We start from the raw sequence: 20,163 nt of genomic DNA, 5'->3' as shown, positions 1-20,163 counted from the left end.
CATCAGGTGTTTTTCCCGTCCTGGGGAGTAGCTTTGTGCTCCTTTGATTATTGATGTAACCGGTGGGGATCGTTTTTCCTTCCAATTTTCGAGTAGCGGGGTAGGGTAAGCTGGTTTTATTTCTGGTTCAAGCTGAATTCCCCACTGGGAGAAACTAGATGCATACTTCATAATCGATTTTGCTAACTCCTTGGTTTTCCACGTGGCCCTTGTTTTCTCATTCCCTTGTGAATGTGTTGCTGGATGGAATTCAATTGATAGCAAGTCCGAGGTGTTTATAGACTTTAGTTCTTCTATTGAGTTGATTCATTTTAGTATGTTACCCCTATTTAGGATATCTACTCTTCCCTTGGGTCTATTTCCCTTGTGGGCAACGTTTTCTGATGGGGCTGTTCCTTAGTTGCGTTTTTTCGCTCTGAGTGTTTGGTGTTCTGTTAGTTTAGTTTGCACTTTGAAATGTCCTGTTGAGATTGGTCGCTAGAAAGCTTATCACCGGTGTTTGCGATGCATGAAGTCTGAGGATTTGCTTTAATCGGTGTCATCTTCGTCTTCTTGCAGGTACACCGTGTTATAGAATTGTTCAGAATCACGTCGTCTTTGGTGAGGTTTAGATCTTCCTGATCTTCTATTTCTTCCTCCGGATTTATATTCTTTGCCCTTGGGTGGCCATCCGATTGCCCTAGTGCCGGCTCAATTCGATGTCGGGCTATTATCTCGATTCTGCTTACTGCCTGTATTCTCTCTGGTTGGTTTATTGGACCCGTACTAATGGTAAGGGTTTCTAATCCTTCTGTTGACGTACCAGTTGAGGGCAGTGGGGTTTCTGGTTTCAGTGGAGGGGGTTGTCATTCCTTTGAAGGTCGACAGTTACTAGTTGCCCCGTGCCTTCCGGTGCTGTGGAATTCTAGTTTTCTCCTTGGCAATCCTCGTTGACCTTTCTGTTGCGCCCCTTCCTTTTTTGCTTACGACGTGCCTGTGCGTTCTGCATACTCCCTGGTTCGTTAGTTTGTCCAGTTGTGAGAGTGTTCTGAGTGGTCTTTTCTACTGTGAAGATGACATTTTGGGTTTGACCCCCTGGCGAATTGAGTTTTTGCATGTCGGTAATTTTTCTCGAGGTCCTGCCTTTGCAGGAGATGGCTTTGCCGCATTTGATTTTAGGTCGGGCCTCTCCAACCTAACTTCTGCTTGGGGGAGTTTTATGGAATTTAGTTTTATTTCATCCAGAAGGTTGCTCAGCATCGTAGGTAATGATGATAACTTGTCGATTATTACCGAGCAGGTACAGCTGGTTCTGTCTATTTCGGTTAATTTGACTGACTCTTGTCCTCTTTTTATGAGTCCGTTCAGGTCAGCCAATTTCCTATCTATCCCCATTGTGGCCTCTGCTAAGCTTTTCAGAACAGATAGTTGTAAGTCCATCTTGTCAGATTGGTACTGTAAGGCGGTTGAAGATAGCTGTATTGTATTGAGAAGAGTGATCCAAAAATTGTTTACTGGGTCCGTAGTCCTCTCTGGAGGCGGGTGTGAGCTTTCTTCACTGATATTGTTTGTGGGCTGCCTGCCGTTATATGCTGTCTCCAGGTCAATCCATTCTTCCGAGGTCAGGAAGGTCATATCTTTAGTTGGTGAAGAAGTTGATGTGAAAATTTCATGATCTAGTTTTAGCTCTAGGTAATCGGAAGTCCTTGTGTTGGTATGAGACTTTGGTTCTATGTTTACATAGGAATTTTGAACTAGATGGTCTACGTTTTCTCTGATTTTTTCAGCCTCTAATGCTGCATCTTGAGTGGAGGTGGAGTGGGTTGTTGTTACAAGCTGGTTACACGGGTTGCTTCTAGGGGGCCCTGAGTTCCCGTCGTGTACTTTTGCTTGATTGTTCGTTGCAACGGGTGACTGTATCGGGCTTGTTGGTTGCAACTCCTCTGAGTGTCCCGCTTGTGGGGGTGGCTGAGTGATGCGGCCTTCTTTTGACGGTGTTCTAGTTTGTTGATGTGCCAGATTGTCCCTGTTTTCTGCTCCATGTCCAGTTGGGATTGTTGTTTCGTTTGGCATTGGTGCCATGTGGATCTCCACTATGATGTGGTCTGTATTCATGGGGCAGGCGTTGTGCTCGCTGGCTGGTTGCAAAGGGGATTGGAGACCAGTTATAGAGTTATTTGAATAATAGATTGCATTCCCTGGGTTTTTTAGAAAATTGAATTTAGTATAAATTTTTGGCTGAAAGTTGTGTTTTGTTTCACTTTGTTGTCCTGACAGTTTAATTAGTTGTTGATTGTTTTTTCGTTTATGGCTCTTGCGCCTCCCTTGTTTTGGAGATGGACTGCTATTTGTTTTGTTGTCCCTGGTCTTTTCAGGTGTTGAGGCGGGACTGCCCTCTGCTCACAGTCCTGGTCCTTCTGCCTGCCCACCAAGTGGGTGGTGCTGGGTCCTTCACCAGCACCTTCCAACGAGGTTTCGTGCCCTATTGTGTTTTCAGATGCATTTGTTCCACAGGGGGGTCAGTTCGGTCTGCTTAGTCAGCTTGGTCAGCTTGGTCGTGCCGGGTGGCTCTGGGCTTGTTGATGTGCTTGTGTTGTTCCGTTTCCGTTTGTTAGGCTGGGTCGCTGGGGGTCTTCTTTCCCTTCCAGACATCATGGCGGACTGCCTATGCCATGCTACCTCTGCTCCCTTCGCCGATAGCTGTCCGGCGGGCCGGTGTCGTCCCTCGCTGGCCCCACGACGGCTGAGCTGCAGGGGGTGCACCGCTGGGAAGGCTGACGGTGCGCCACTGCACCCTGCACTTGTGGTCACGTCACGCCTCCTCTTGGCCGCTCTTGGCCGCTCTTCGGATCGATGCGGTGTTGGGGTTGGCGGCACCTGCTGCGTGTTTGCTCACGTGCACTCCCCCAAAGGTAGGTGGGTACTTGGCTGCTCTTAGCTGCTCTTAGCAGTTTGGCGAATTGGCAGAATGGCAGCTCGAGCTCAAGTGGTTCAGGCAACGCGAGTAGCACTCCCGCGAGCTGGGGCGCCGAACTTCTATGCTTCAAGGCTGCTGCCAAGGCTGTTGAGGTGCTGCCAAACACTACCGCAGGAGACGGCTACCAGGGGGGTGGAGGGGGAGAGTGAGGAGCGGGTGTGTCCGTGACACTGCGGCTGAAGCGGCTGAAGTGGCTGAAGCGGCTGAAGTGGCTGAAGCGGCTGGGGAGGGGGGGAGCAGCGACAGATGGCTAGCGGCTACGGCGGAAAAAGGGGCTTGGGGCGCAGCACTCTGCAAGCGCTCTACCAGGATGCCGCCCTTTACCGTTTCTTACTGCTTGCTTGCCGCTCTACACGCCAGCCTCTCCTCATGCAAACCGCCACCACTTGACCGCTTGCTCCGTTTTCGCTGTTCGCTTCGCCGCTTTGGCTGCTCCTCGGCGCTCGGCTCTCAGCACCTCACTCGGCACTTCACCTCCCCACGGGCTCGAAAAGTCGCGGAAAAGCTCAGTCTCGGTCCTCCGCTGCATCCACTGTGTCCACCTGGAAGATCAGGGTGGACTGGAATGCCGGCCTCTCTCGTCTCTCCAGCGCCACCTGCTGAATCACTCACCTAGCTTCACGAGTAGTAAAGGTAGACTTTTGTCTCAGTTTAACTTAAGTTTTGGTCTTAAGTTTTGCTGAACCCAAAAGTCTAGTCTCAGTTGAACTGAAGACTAAAACTTAAGTTAAACTATGCCAAAAGTCTAAACTTTACTACTCGTAAATACCCTTTGTGAATAACGAAAGTCGTAAAGTTAGACTTTTGTTTCATTTTACCTTTGTGAATCGGGCCAATTGTAGGCCCATTTCGAGAGTTCAGCGCCTTTGTAACTTTCCATAGATCTTTATGATTTAAAGCAGCAAGCACAGGGACTTAACCACTTCCGTGCGGCAGGAATTCCAGCCCTGTGCTGGACATTCCAATCGCGGGCGTGGTCATGACGGAACCATTCCGTCATCAGCACGGCCCAACCGTGACTCATGACGGAATAGTTCCATCACGAGCATGGAAGGGGTTAAAGAGACAGAAAGATGAAGGGGGTAAGAGAGGGATGGGGAGAGGTATGGAGAGATCAGAGAGGGAGAAGAGAGACAGGAAAGAGAGAATAAACCGATGAAAGTGGAGCGAGAGAGCGAGGAAATGAAGGAAGCGGGGCTGATTTGACCATTTTTGCCAGGGCTGTTTTTGGATCCCCAATATGGTCCTGCCTCCAATTAAAGAATAGGGTTGGGAGATACATTCTGCTCTGCCAGCGGAATTGATGACATTTTGGACACTCCTCATTACGCTTGTAACACGGAGTTCCGGCCAAATTCTGCCTACCGCCGGGTGGTCGGAGTTTTTTCTTGTGGGTGGCTCGAAAGCTTAAGTTGGCAAGTATGAGCGATATTTGGCATTCCTTAGCACAACTTTCAGTTTCTAGGACTGCACCCAGCGAGATTACTCAAATGCAGGCAGTCGTGACCGTTCGTGGTTAGAAAGCTGCCACTTGAATAGAAAATCTACTTGAGTGGGTGCAAAATCACTCAGTGAAGTTGCACCCTCTCATGCTGCATGATGCCGTTTGCGCTGATTTTTCAGCGCGGAACAAGCTTCCAGTGCTAAGTCACAGCGCGAGCAGCACAACTTGCCTACTTCAGCCCATTCCAGAATTCCACTGAACCTCATGGAGTTTTTTTGTAACTCTGTGGAGTAAAACTCTGCGAGTACTGCCCAGGCTTATTAAAGAACAGCTTAACTCAAGTGAGCAGACATTCGTCCCATTGTGGAATTGATACAGCCTCTCACAGTTCCGCTAATGTGGCTGGGCCACTGGTCTTCTTCCTGCCTGTTCCCTGGTTGTTTCACTCATTTCGCCCTCAACACTGCCCTCCCCAAAAGTAAACTCAGAGTCAGGCACTTGCATAGATACAAATTCTGAAATGTCACTCTGAAATTACTTCAATCAATGCAGGGTAGACTTGTCCTTCCTCTCATCTGAGGCCCAGTGCCATTGCAACAGAAAGTTGCACCCCTATTCCTGCCTTCCAGTGCACCTCCACACCCACTTGCCATTTGTTTCCCATACCTACTGTCAGTGCTTAATTTGCTAAATAGCAATTGCCAGGGCCCTCATACGGAGGCCACCGCGAATAGCAGACGTTACCACGCGTACCAATACGACGCGTACCATTACAACAGGGTACTGGTACACGTTGTCAATTACAACGAGATACCATTACAACACAAACTTTTACACCGACTATGCCTTTACCACGCATGCCATTACAACGCAAAAACATGTGTGGTAAAGGTATAGTTGTGCTAAAAGTTTCTAAGATAAGTGACAGTCCTCTCACTACATTTATACTACCCAGCATGACCCACTACACTACACAAACACCACTACACTAGCCTAAACCCTAAAACACTACCCCAAGCACGACCCCCTACACTACACAAACACCACTACACTACCCTAACCTCTAAAATACCCCAGCACGAGCCCCTACACTACACAAACACCACTACACTACCCTAAATCCTAAAATACTACCCCCAGCACGACCCCCTACACTACACATACACAACTACCCTAAAACCTAAAACACTACCCTCAGCACGACCCCCTACCCTACACAAACACCACTACACTACCCTAAACCCTAAAACACTACCCCCAGCACGACCCACTACACTACCCTAAAACACTACACCCAGCACGACCCCCTACACTACACAAACACCACAACACTACACTAAACCCTACAACACTACCCCCAGCACGGCCCCCCCAAACCATAAAAAGTAACCCCCACCCCATGCCCAACCCCCCTTATCTCTCTCACCTCGTGGTTCCTCTCTCCTCGTTGTTCCTGCTTCACGTCGTCTCTGAGGGGCGGTGCATGTCGTTCTCGGGAAACCGAACAGCCTCTGTTTCCTCCCAACGACGTGGACGGTCTACATTTTTTTAGAACGCATGGTCATTTACTATACATACCTTTAGAACGAAATTTGTTGTAAAGGCATGCGTGGTAAATGACCACGCGTTCTAAAAAAATGCGTAGTAATTTACTTTGCGATGTACAATGCATGCGTGGTAATGCATGTGTTGTAATGGTATCACGAAGTAAAAAACTTGTAATAATGGCTGTTTACTGACCACCACAGCTTCCACCACCCATTACCATGCCAGCGTTGCCAATGACAGTACCAACAACTACTAACCATCACACTCCTACAAGTGTAACAACTCAAACTTTTAATATACATTATCGACAATCAATACCGGCCGCCAACAGATATTAGTCATTTTAATGTATTTTTAATTATTAAGCAACTGTTGTGCTCTTCAACAAAATTAGACAAACAGCGCCAGCATGTGTTAGGCTGTCATACCTGCATGTGTTGACAATAAAGTGCCGGTGCCAAGCACTGGAAACCACAGGCTCAAATTAGGCACTGCTTGGTGTAGAGATTTGGAAGTAACGCCGACTGTGGTTAAAGGAAGCTAAGGAGGTCTACTGCTTCTCTCCTAGGTGCCAACCAAGGGAGATAATTGTATTAGCTCCCATCCCCACCTGCTTACAAGAAAGCCAAAGACATCCCTATTACCCAGAGATGTCACTGAGGTAAACAGTTGGGAAAAAGACTGCTGGAACTTTATGCAAGGAACACTCTGCCGCATTGATTCCAACACTGCAGGAAACAGAGGGTGACAGTACAGCGGGATGACCACTCTGGCACTCAAAGAGCAGAGACTTGGGCACTCCTCTGCCCTAGACCAAAGAGTGCTACAATTTCCGCAGACTTTGAACAAGCTGAAACCAGTTGATACATTTCTGAAGACAATTTCTATATTTTTAGATCAAAATTTCCAAATCCAAATTTGAAATTGTTAATCCACGAACAGCTGTTTTCTACTATATCAAAAAAACATTCAACTTTAAAACTTACTTTTTTGCTCCTCTTCCATCTCCATAACATCGCTGGCTTCTTGGGTTGAGGGCAGGCGGTTGACACTCAACACACACCGTGTATCCTTTCCTGAGGTGCTGCATCCATTGAGTGTATGGACTGTTTGAATGCAGGCAGGCTTTGGTCAATGACTTTAGTTGGAATTCTATACAATACCTACAGAAAAATATGTGACATTTTATACATATTGACTTTATAAACAATTTACAATATTGCACCTGAATAATAAATTTTCGATTTTGAAACAAGGGTCAACAAATTCTACAGCATACATTGATTTTATTCTAAGCTACAACTTTCACAAACGGTCACGTCACTTGAAATTTCATGCGATATTCGGAAAATTCATTTGAGTAGGACATTTCTCACTTAGAGGTATTTTCTCCTTGAACCAGTCTCACACCAGTATCCCATGTATGTCATATAAGTGACTATGTAGCGCAGATCTTGATGCAAGGTGGCCACAAGATTTTGTGGAACCCTCTGCATAAAATCAGGTCCCTCTGAGTGCATTTTGCACCGTGCATGTGTAAGGGACCGTAATTGTTTGATGGACGCCACACCGCCAAAGTTGTAATCATGCCCATAGATTTGTAGGTTCTCTCTATCCCAGCAAGCATGAGCATGCAGAGTACTGCTGGTGGCTAAAACAAGACTGACTCACAAAATGAGCCTCATGGCAAGGAGTTGGTAGCCTCTGATGAGGTCTACTGCTTGCTCATAGACCTCCTTCATGAGTGAGAAACTTACACATAGTATACAAGTCTGAGTTCTGCTTCCTTGTTTTTTTTCCTTTATTTTAATGCAGTTATGCCCAAACTGTGTTTTAATAATCCCTTATTTTGTTTTTTCATACTGTGCATTTATATTTTTGCTTAAAACTCTGCCTATTACACTTTCTTCATTGTAGGTTCTGGCACAATTCATATTACTTTAACAAAATTGTGCGCAATTTACAATACGCTTAATTTCTGTGAAATCCCACATGCTTTGCAAAATAAAAATCACAATTTTGCATGCACTGACTCCCGGAACCCAGGAGCACCGATGAGAGCATTGAGGTTCACAAGCATCTATTAACCTCCGTGAATGTGAACAATTGGAAGGAGTTGTGTTATAGTCATGGGTGTCTGTGTTTCCTGTCTTCAATACGCAGACTATCGTCTGCTGGTTTAGAGTTTTCCCCAATGCTGATATTCTAAAGGGGTGCCATTAATCCATGGTTCCCTTGTTTTGCTTTTTATGTTTTGCAATGGTTTTTATTATTCAAGCAAATAAAGGATTAGTATTACTATTATTTCTATTTTGTTCCCACACATTTTCCAGTCTTGCCAATCCACCTAAACCCTGAAATTCACCACATCTTGCAATTTTAGTAGTGGTGTAAACACAGCTACATATCCTGAAGTTCCAATACTTGAATCAACATGTACATTTTTCACTGTCTCTCAATCATAATCAGAAGCATACGCTGCTATCAAGTAATGGGAGAGAAACACGGCGCTAATGATATATTCATACCTGGCCTGCTATTTGATTACTGTTTTATACATTCATCTCTTCCAGTGCATACACTGCAGCATTTCCTCCTTTTCCAGTAGTGAACACCGATGCAACAAATCTACCAAAACAACTCGATAATCCAGGGCCCTCTGTTTGTTATGTATTTAAAAATGGTATTAACAATCTGGGGTATTTCTGCACACAACAGTTTTCATCTGCAGCACCCCTGCTATTCTAGCCTAAAAAATGTAAAGATCCAGCAATGAACCTCAGCTGTCACCTACAGCCACCGATGCTGTTCAACATTGGATCAAACCTGACCTGCAGCAGCCCTACTGTCTTAATACTGACTACGAAACATAACAAGCATTTGCAATGCAATAGGTCTCGCAGCATTAAAGTTTGAGTTTTTGGCATTGTATATGACAATGGGTTGCATTAAATTTTTAGCAAAGTCTGTATTGGTGTTACTAATAGCAGAAGGATTGGGCCAATCAGTATTATACGTTAATATGGTTTCAAAAGAATGTCTTTGTTGAGGAGATTTGGAAATCAGGTGAGTTTCCCTTGAAGAGGGTAGGACCGGATAGTGGTGGGTAAGGGTGAGGCCCTCAATAAATGGTCGGAAGTCCTCTTTCCCTGCTTTGTTTTTGTGCTTGTGGCCCCTGAGATGCTATATTCTTTTGGATGATGTCACTGAGGTTCAAGACCCTAAAGAGTGAGGCAAAAATCTAACCTCTGTTGATGTACCAAAGTCTAAGAATGTACCATTGAAGTATGGGTGGTGAGCAGAGATGGAGGCTCAGGAGACCAGGCTGAGGGCAGTTGTATCTGAAGGGGAATGGGACGTCAGGACAGAACTTTCCATGGAGAGAGGCTGGGGTGGGAGCAGAAGCAGGGGGTTTTGAGGATTTGATCGACTCTTCTGCCTGTGCCTTGGGTGTTTCCAGTTTGCTCAAGCCTGTATTAGCTTTGCCAATTGCCTTTGGTGGGGCTGCAAAGCATTGAGATGCTGCCCACAATCATCAAAATAAAAATGTATAACAAAATGCCCACACAATGGCTGTGCAGTTATTCCACTGTCAAAAGCATGCATCAGAATGTATGCGCACTTCGCTGACATTACATAGGTGTGTTTTGCTCCAGTTTTCTTTTTTTTCCAATTCAGTTTGGAAGACGGCAAATAGAAAAATAAATATTTTTTAGCACAAAAGCTCCAATTAAAATAAATAAATAAAAAAGCTGGTGTGAGGTAGAGCGGTCGTAATGTAGGAGCGGGTGGGAAACGGAAACAAGTCAGCCCAGCACCATGTGACTCTGGGCAATAAATTGCGTAATATTCCTGACGGCCCCCAACGCCGGGATGCCTCCGGGTAACTGTTCGTGCTTTACAAATACTGGATTTACAACTCCCCTTGACTGTCTTCAGCTTGGGGACAGGGGAGAAGGGAAAAGTATGTAAAAGGAAGATGTGGAAAGACCGCGAAGAGAAGGTTATGTGTGGTAAGGGGCAAAGAGAAGGTGGGGTGAGGGGAAAGTAGAACAGAAAAGGGAGAACACTGAAGGAGCAGAAAGGTGGAACACGGATACAAGCACTGTGGAGAGAGAGGAAAAAAACAAACGAGAAACCACACAAACCCGGGAGGAGCACATGAGACAGGAGGCATAGAGAAAGAAGAGGTTGAAATGGAGAAGAAGAGAAGACAACTGGGCAAAGAATGGGATGAGAGGAAGAGCGTGACTGAGTGACGCTGTGTGCACACGCCTAGGTGCCTTGAAGCGAGCAGCAGCGCAGTGCCTGGTGACTCTCCTTGATGGCGGCAGTGTGTTTGTAAGCTGGCAGGGCACACTGCACTTAATTACTACCTCTAGGCGCGGTCTAGTGTGTGTTGCGGCTTCCAATGCACACTGAGGTAGTGACGCTTTGTGCAGCGCCGAGAGTGCATCTGCCATTACTGCAAGGCGCTGTCCATACCACGGGGCCTGCGTGAGGGTGCTACGAAGGCAGAACTGTCACTGATGTCAGCACAGCGCTCTCTGCTGCTGCCAGGCACTTTATCGCACATGACCTCCACTCTGCTTCTCTCCAAAAGTCATCCTATGTTCTTTAAACCCTAAGACACAATGGATCCATCCTCGCACACAGCAAGAGTTGACCAGTGTGCTCAGACTTGGTCCTCGCAGCACTAGAGCCTCGCAGCCCGATTCAGAGTTTGATGGAAGCGGGACATGTGCCAAGCCGCAGCGAATGGCCCTCTGTGCACTATAATAGAGCGGATGGGACGTCCGTCGCAGCTTGGCAGATGTCCCACCCGTGCTTTCTATGGTCTCGTGAAGTTTATACCAGAGAGGAAAGAAACAGCCGAACCTTCGTTGTCTGCAAGAATCCAATATACATGTGACTGGTGGGACGGCGCCTGCAGGGACATGTTTTATTGTGTTCACAGCGCCGCCAAATACCATCCCAGTAATTAACATGCATCGAATTGGAAGTCACCCATATGTGATACGGTTATTTAGAAGTCCACATGTTACTTTTAATAGGTTGGTGACTGCAACAACCCGAATACATGTTATTACTTACTACAAGCCACATGGACAACGATAGGGGAGATGGGGCCCCCCGCATTTGATAAAAGCAGGTGCTGTGCTGAAAACTGAAGCGCGCAGTCCTCAAAAGTTTGATTTTTGAAGGAAATATAGTTAATAGTGCTGCAGAGGAAGGACAAACGAATACAACTTTAGAGGCACAACTTGACCTTTGTCACTGAGAAATACACTGCAGTACAGGACCATACCAGCGGATAACTAGAACCTATACCGCAGCCGTCAATGTAACTACTATTTCAGCTTCCAATTGGTCACAGCAGCTTGCGCCCTACCTTTCATTGGTTTACTGTCTCTCTGTAAATTACATGCCCCGCCCACATGCATTAGACACCCCCAAAAAGTAAGTCACGTAGAACTTGCCGCTCCCTTACCGTGTAGTACGACAAGAGACCCGCGTTGTAATCCAGCACGAACCAGCGGTACTGCCAACCTTTCATAACGTTCGTCCATTTGCTTAGCGGACCTTCCATGATAGACGCCATATTGGGACAGAATAACAACACCACCAGCGACGTCACGTGGCACGTTTTCTGTCGGGCGAAGTGATGACGTGATGACGTGGACTGTGGCGCGCGAGGAGAGGGGATGCATAAACTGGTGTCCTGCGCAGCTTGTGCACGAGATGAGGGGAAAGACCGGACTGGCGGTAAGTGGGATGGGGGGCGGTGCGCTTGTGTGTGCGAGCGTGTGTGTGTGTGCAACGGAGGAGCGTGTGTGTGTGTGCGCGACGGGGGTCTCTGTATGTGTGCGTGCGTGGATGTGTGCTTGTGTGTGTGTCTGTGTGTGCGCATGCGTGCAGAGGGTGCCTGTGTATGTATGCTTCCCAGGAGACAGACACGGCGAGCGCGTTCGCGCGCGCGCGGCCGGCGGAAAAGGCAAAGCGCGCGACCCAGACTGTCTCCTGGGAAGCATGCTCCCTGACATAAGATCTCGGCGAGTACAGCGCTGACGCGCTGTATCGCTACGAGACCTAAAAAGGCCTATGCACCAGAAATCGAACTCACACTTCATGGTTCCAATACTGGTCCCCACATGGCTGCAACAATGTACTCAGAGCATCCTCTACCATTCCGATACTGAAATCACAGATCTGCTAGTGCCACTCAACCCTAAATTGAAACACACCTGCTACTCAAGCACTGGAAACACACAGCTTTAGAAATACACTTTATTCCTCACTTGCACACCGCCACCTATTTTGCCTAGCAAACACGGCGAGCTCTCTGAGGTTGGCTGTGGCACTCCCTAATATTCCAGAATTGGAACCCACAAATAGCTCTACAAATTCCCATCAATTGTGATCAGAAGTGCAATATTTGAATATGTCAGAATTTCAGAATTTAAGACATATTGAAGGGCATCACTCAAGTCTAAAAAACAGTTGGAAGATATTGGGCCACAAAGGGGTTAGATACCTATTCCCAGCCCAGTCTAAGCAATAGAAGGGGAAGTATTGGACTCAGGAGGGGTTAGATTTACTATTCCTACTCCAATATACACCACATTAGGGAAAATGTTAGACTTTGAAGAGCCTGCAAATAAAATTATACTTCCCAATAATATTCTAAAAAACAAATAAATAAGTACCATTTAAAACCTTACATATCATTTTAAATAAATTAAAAAATATATAGTATATAATTTAAAAAAAGTAATTAATAAATAAAGTTAAAACCTGTAAAAAGTTAACACAACTGAAATATAACTACTTTGTTACATAAACAAGAATAGTAAATCCTTGAAAATATTAACTTCCATAAGAATTTAAATACAAATAGTTTTTTTAAACAATTATTAAAGTAAACATTTTACATTTAATAACTTCCCACCCTATACCCCTAACCACAAACAACCCACTACTAAAACATCAACTGCTTTAATAAAAGTCACATATAAAAATACTATACACAAAACTGAACAATTAAACAACAATCATAAAAATGAGAAACTACATAATGAATTACAATTACTTCGGGGGTCGATTCTGGCGCTATATAAGAAACATAATAATAATAATAATAATAATTAAATAACAATTACAAATATTTAATTTAATTAAACGTCCCACTCTGGTAACCAACAAACCACCCTTAAACAATTAACAAAATGTTAAAATGTTAATATTCATTAAAAAAAAATGAAACTTACATACATAACTATTTAACAAGAAACAATTTACATATTTTACAGTACAAAATTAATTAGTAATAAAATTAAATGAATTATAATTTAATTTACTTTGCACCCATTTTCCCTACAAACCCAACATGCTACATTGCAAATTGATAATTTACTCTAAAAATTTTAACTTTTTAAAATTTCAAACTTTAATTTAATAATATAAAATTATATTAGAATATTAACAACTTAATTAAAACATTTATTAAAATAATGTAAAAACGACATTATTAACAACTATATTCAAGTGAACTATATTAAAGAAAACAATGTTATTTAAAAAGATAATATATCTAAAAAAATGATATTCTTGGCAATGATATTCACTTTCATGATACTTTTGTATTAATGATATTCTTGACGACACGATATTAAAGAATTATGATATTTGCAACTCAATATTTTGTTTAATCACCAATGCTCTTCGCTTTTTACATGATCCATTAATCTTCTGCTCAGCTTTTATGCATGGAAAGCGGGATCTTGAAAGTGTGGTCCAGGTAAATCAGCCTGGCAGCTCCACCCCGCTTATTATGGCCCTGCATCATAGGACATGGTACCCATGGTGTGCCTATAATATACACCCCACCTCCCAGTATGTGAGACCTGGAGGTGTCATAAGCCCTAAGAACAGTGCCTGCTTTAGGGCAGTGCAGCCCGAGCCGCTGCATCAGGCGGCATGCACATGGGGCGCCATTTGCTCTCTGCTGGGAGAGGAGGATAGAGCAGATATGATCGCGGAGACAAGAGCAGCCTGCAGATGACTGTGTTGCATGCAATTTTCAGTGAATAATAATAAAGGCAAGGTAACTCTAATTGTTAACCCCACCCCTGCTGGTGACGGAACCACTCCATCATCAGCCGCGGTAGCGCTGTGCTGATGACGGAGCGGTTCCGTCACGGCCCACTCGGAACGCCTACACGGCGAGGATTCCGCGCCTGCGCTGAACGTTCTATTGAGAGGGCGGGGCCGTGACGGAACCGCTCCGTCATGAGCACAGCGCAACCGCGGCTGGTGACGGAGCAGTTCCGTCGCCAGCATGCCCCTGCCGCCCCCTTAGCTCTGATGCGGAATAGCCGCCGCAGTGAAGGGGTTAATGTACTTGTGGGAGAGATCTTTGTGCTGTTTAGTCACAGTTTTAATACATCATTAGGTAGCACAGAGGGATAATTTACCTGCTGCATAGCACAACGTGTAACATGCAGATCACACATTTGCATTTTATGTGCATTGCTCAGTGGGTTACTGCTATTGCCACAGAGATCCTTTTGTTACCTGCAGTTTATAAATTACAATCCTTGTAATATAGCTCTGTGAGGTATGAACCAGCATAAAAGAACTGCAGGCAAACTGTATGGCATAGGGTGATCCTATTGCTTCGTTATTATAAGGTTGCTAAAACTGTTTCCTTTGGGTACGAAGACATTCTTATTAGTGCAGACAACTCCAACTACAGTGTGATGTTTTAATCCTGAGTTTTCGTTTCTCTAGTCCAAACAATCTTAACAAATAATGTCTGGCAGTTTAGATGACATATGACGTCTGAATATGGCACGTTAGTCCACATGTGTTTACAACGCATGCCATTACATCGCGGTTGTTACAACGACCGCGTTGTTACATCCCATACCTTTACAAAGCAAGTCGTAACAATGTCTTGCTGTAGGGGGCGCTGGATGTTGGAATAGTAAAAGTTACTATTCCAACTCCAGTCTGTGCAACAGTAGGGAAGGTGTTGGATTTTAAATCAAACACCTTCTGCCCCCTTGGGCAAGTCGTTGTTCCGACTTGAGTTGTAAAGATATGCGATGTAACAACGCGGTCGTTGTAACGACTGCGTTCTATTTGCATGTGTTGTCCTGCATGCTTAGTAAACACTGTTTACCATGACTGCTACATCTTGTAGCCCACATTGCCTTATATAAGGTTTCCTATCCATTGATTTAAACGCTTGCATGATTCAGTGGCTCTGTACAATATGTGTGTGTGATGTAAAGAGCTCTGATACCCCACATTGTGGATGAGGGATGCTATAAAAATAAATAAACAAATGTGATTGAGGGGCTACAGAGAGATAAGGGGAACCGTTGGAGGGTGGTAGTGATGGGATCTGTGGAGAAGGAGGACAACAAAGACCACTGAACCAGGCACCACCAATGGTAAAGCTGCCTAAGCGTAAGAGATGAGTGATACAAGGCAATTTGTGTCTCAGTGGTATTCATCTAGCAAGGAATTGAAATGGGAAATGGTTAGAGGAGAACCCCCCCTTCCTGATAAATCATGGCAAATGCGCCACACAATTTAGGGCTTGATTTACTAACCTATTGCGCTATCAGAAATGTTGTGATGTACAAAAATGGTGCGCATGCAACCTCACAATCGTTTTTTGCTATGTGCTGGTCCCATTTTAAAAATCAGTAATCTTTTACTGACTATTAAAATGAGATTGTGAATGAATCAGTATTCTTTCACAATCCCATTTTAAGTTTGGATAGTCAGTTCCGCAATTTACAAGGGGCATCCGACTTCAAAATTAGAGAAGTAATGCATCACAAAAGAGAATAGATTTTCTCCTATGTGTATCTTTTAAAAAGGTTATTTGGGAGTAGGCATTGGTACAGTGCCAATTTGAAAAAAGGAAACTTTTTTTGTTCCACTTCCTTATTTTTTTCAAGGAAACAGACTGCATTAAAAAAAGGTTTCTCTATTGAGGGGCAATCACAAATGTGGCGGTCTGCTGAACATTGCATGCCACCATCCCTGAAGGGCCTCCAATTGGAGTGAGTCATAATTTGCAACCTACTTCATGAATATTATTGAGGTAGCGCCAGTGCTTTGCTTGTAAAAGAATAAATCCCGGCCACACAGTTTTGCTCAGAATCCAGCTGCCAGAGGTTTCAAAGGTTGGGGGGCTGAATACCAAGGCGGCATAGCTTTGATTCCACCTAATGCCTCTTTAATCCATCATCTAACACTCCATGCCTCCTTACCTCACTCTTGTAGGTGGTAAGGGCTGGTCCACAAAAATGGTGCTGATGAGTCCCACCTGCAACGACTTGTTCAAATTAGGCACTGGGTAGGTCAGATTGCAATCAACTCCGAATCCTATTTCTACATAGGCTGGTTGGCAAAACGACATTCTGGCTGGCAAAATACTGGTCGTAAATTGTAACCAGCATTTTTCACCAGAATGTATATATATCCGGCCCTCCGCTCATTGTTTGTATTAGTTGGAGTGCCCTACCACAAAAGGAAAAGAACCAAGCTGTTTTCCCAGAGGAGAGGTGGAAAGTAGATATTGGAAATGTTATGAAAACCAATAAAGTTTTAACCCGGTGAGTAGGGGAGTCAGAATATTATCTGGTAACAATAATGCACCCGTAGGGGTTAATAATAGGAACACTGTACCTAAAGGGACAAAAGTTTTGTAAATTATGTTTAGACATGATATTTATGCCAGACAATATTTTTGTTTATGATGTCCTCAAATACAATCTTCATTAACATTGCCTATGGTTTTCACCTCCAACTGGCACACATATTCTGGGGTGTACTCAAAGGGATTTCTCTACATGGCAAAATATTTTCCAGAAGAGACAAAAGAAATGCGTTACTTACCTGTAACTGCAGTTATCCAGTATTGGTGTCTTTCATAGATTCACATGCCTGAATCATTCCCAGTCGTCGGGATGGGAGTCCCCGGTACATAAATAAGTAATGTCCTATAGACATATAGAGAACAGTAGGTCTAAAGGCCTCACCTTCGTAACATATCCATGTCCTTTTGTAAAAAGGACCAAACTCTAGAGAGGAGCCAATCAGCTGTCACCTCCCCCTAGAACCCTCCTGGCAGGAGCCTCAGACCCTCAGATTTTCGTACGCACTAAGCTAAGTAGGAGTGTTACTGAGAGAATTAGGTGAGTCCTTCCAGGGAAGGAGGGAGGGTTGCATGTGAATCTATGAAAGACACCAATACTGGATAACTGCAGTTACAGGTAAGTAACGCATTTCTTATCCAGTATTATGGATGTCTTTCATAGATTCACATGCCTGAATCAGAGTAGCAAGCAATGCAGAGTGCACATTTCTGATGGTACAGTATATACAAGTCATTATATAATAACATATCATGAGACTAGTAACAGCCAATAGACACCAATAACAAGTATTAGCAAAGAAATGTGCATACCAGAGAAGGATGGAGGGACGAAAGAAGGCTCTCCTCAGTGAAATAGATGGCGTAATACTGCTTGTCCCACCGCTGCATCTTTCATCAGCTCCGTGTCCAGGCAGTAATGCCTAGTGAAGATGTGCGGCGACTTCCATGTTGCCGCTCTGCAAATGTCAATGACTGGCACCCCTGCAAAGAGTGCCATAGAAGTGGACATAGCTCTCGTGGAGTAGGCTCGCACTTTAGAGCGTAGTGGCTGTCCTGCTTGTTCATGACAGAAAGAGATGGCCGCAGAAATCCATCGTGAGATGCTCTGCTTAGTAAGTGGGAGACCCTTCCTAGGTCTGCTGTAAGCTACAAACAGCTGGTTTGACTTCCTGAACGCTTTTGTTTTGTCGATGTAAAATTTCAAGCTTTGCTTGAGATCTAAGGAATGTAATGATCTCTCAGCTGCTGTGCTAGGATTTGGGAAGAAGAAACGCAAAACCACAGGCTCATTAAGGTGGAAATCCGACGGAACCTTCGGAATAAACCTCGGATTGGTCCTCAGGATCACCCTGTTGTTTTTAAACTGTAGAAAAGGATCCTGAATTGAAAACGCCTGCAGTTCACTCACCCTCCTTGCAGAGGTGAGTGCCAGTAGGAGCGCTGTTTTGCAAGAGATGTGTTTTAGGTCAGCTCGGTGCACTGGCTCGAATGGATGCTTCATGAGCTGATTAAGAACTACATTCAGATGCCAGGTATGTGGCAACATCCTTACTGGCGGGAAAGACCTGTATAATCCCTTCAGAAATTGTTTGATCAACCTGCTTGACCAGAGGGATGGACCCGTTGAAGTTCTCTTATAACGGGATATCGCCGCCAAGTGGACTTTAATGGAGGAGTGGGCTAGGCCCGACTTTGCCAGATGTAACAGGTAAGGTAAAACTTGTTCCAGTGAGGAAGAGAAAGGGCGTATCCCTTGATCTGCACACCAAACCGCTTCCATTTCAGGGAATATGTTTTGGTAGTGCTATCCGCTTGTGCTCTGGCAAGAATGTCTCTACAGTCTTGTTGAATATTCAAATTTCGGAACTCTCAGAACTCAGGAGCCAGGCGGCTAACCTGAGAGATTTCAGATCCGGATATTGAACTTGCCCGTCGTTCATTGTGAGCAGAGACGGACACTGCTTCAGACGGATCGGCGGTCTCAGGGACAGACAGTGGAGTTCTGTGAACCAATGCTGCCTCAGCCAAGTTGGGGCTATTAGAATTAGAGTACAAGGCTCCACCTTCATCTTCCTGAGGACTCTGGGAAGCATCGGGAATGGCGGAAAGGCGTACGCAAAGACTTTGCGCCATGCGATGGAAAATGCATTCCCTAGAGACCCTGACTGGGGATGCCAACTTGCGAAGTGTGGGCATTTGGCGTTCATCCTCGTTGCAGAGATCGATCCGTGGCGTGCCCCATCTGGAGAAGATTTGGTTGAGGATCTTCTGATCTAGCTCCCACTCGTGTGATGATGTATTCTGCCTGCTCAATGAGTCGGCGAGTACATTGTCCGTGCCTGGGATATATTCCGCTCGTAGGGCTACATTGTTCGTTATAAGCTAGTTCCAGATTTTCTGCGACTCGCGAGAGAGTGTCAGCGAGCGCGTCCCTCCCTGTTTGTTGAGATAGTGCATCGTCGTAGTGTTGTCTGTCCTGATGAGCACTAGGGAGTTTTTGATCCTTGGAAGGAAAGACTGCAGGGCCAGGAAGACCGCTCTCAGCTCGAGCAGATTGATATGGAGTTTTTTCTCTGCAGCTGACCATTTTCCGCTTATCTGCAGCTCCTGCAGAAAGGCTCCCCAACCTTCTAAGGAGGCGTCCGTTGTAATGACATGGGGAGCTGCTGGAAGCAGGAATGTCAATTCTTGAGACAGGTTTCGTGATGACATCCACCATCGCAAAGCTTTGACCATCTGAAAAGTCACCTTTATGCGGTCGTCGAATGACCCTGTGCATTGGACCCACTGCCTGGAAAGTGCCTCCTGCAGAGGGCGCATCCGTAGACGGCAATAAGCGATCAAAAGGATGCACAATGACATCATCCCCAAAAGGGACTTGAAGAGGTGGACCGTCAACACTTTTTTCGAGGCCACTCCAGAGGCTAGTGCTAGGAGTTTGGTTTTCCTCTCCTGCGATGGGAACGCTCTTGCAGAACGTGTATCCAGGGTTGCAGCTAGAAAGTTGATGGTTTGAGAAGGTCGCAGTCGATTTCTCCTGGTTGAGCGTGAGACCCAGGTGATTGAAAAGACTTAGACAGGCGTTGGAAGACCTGGACGCGTCTTCGAAGGATGGTGCCTTGATTAGCCAGTCGTCCAGATATGGGAAGACTTGATGACGGTGCTGTCTGAGGTATGCCGCCACTGGGGAAAGACATTTTGTGAAGATGCGGGGTGCAGACTTGAGTCCAAAGGGCAGGACACGGGAGTGGAAATGCCTGCCCGCTACTGCAAATCTCAAGTACTTTTTGTGAATTGGTATATGGAAGTAAGCGTCCTGTATGTCCAGTGACTCCATGAAATCTCCCTCCTCCAAAAGATGTAAGACTTCTTGTATTGTTACCATGCGAAACGACTGCTTCTTCAGGAATTTGTTGAGGGCCCTGGGGTCTAGGATCGGCCTCCATTTTCTTTCTTTTTTCTGGATTAGAAAGAATCGGGAATAAAATCCTTTTCCCCTCTGTGATGGTGGTACCTTCTCTATTGCTCCCTTCTGGA

At 45.2% G+C, this 20,163-nt stretch overlaps 1 protein-coding gene across 1 annotated transcript in view; it reads right to left on the bottom strand.

Moving 5' to 3' along the window:
• Positions 1–20,163, bottom strand: part of LOC147706198 (somatomedin-B and thrombospondin type-1 domain-containing protein-like) — a 113,053-nt gene that overhangs the window by 20,579 nt on the left and 72,311 nt on the right. The window contains exon 4 of the mRNA XM_086932625.1: positions 6,935–7,111. Within this exon, the coding sequence (XP_086788751.1) occupies positions 6,935–7,111 (177 nt within the window). The remainder of the gene's footprint in view (positions 1–6,934; positions 7,112–20,163) is intronic.

This window comes from Lissotriton vulgaris, chromosome 7, assembly GCF_964263255.1.
Source record: "Lissotriton vulgaris chromosome 7, aLisVul1.2, whole genome shotgun sequence".
In the NCBI taxonomy this organism is placed as follows: Eukaryota; Metazoa; Chordata; class Amphibia; order Caudata; family Salamandridae; genus Lissotriton; species Lissotriton vulgaris.
The sequence above is the reverse complement of the archived record's forward strand: the minus strand, read 5'-3'. Positions and strand labels throughout refer to the sequence as shown.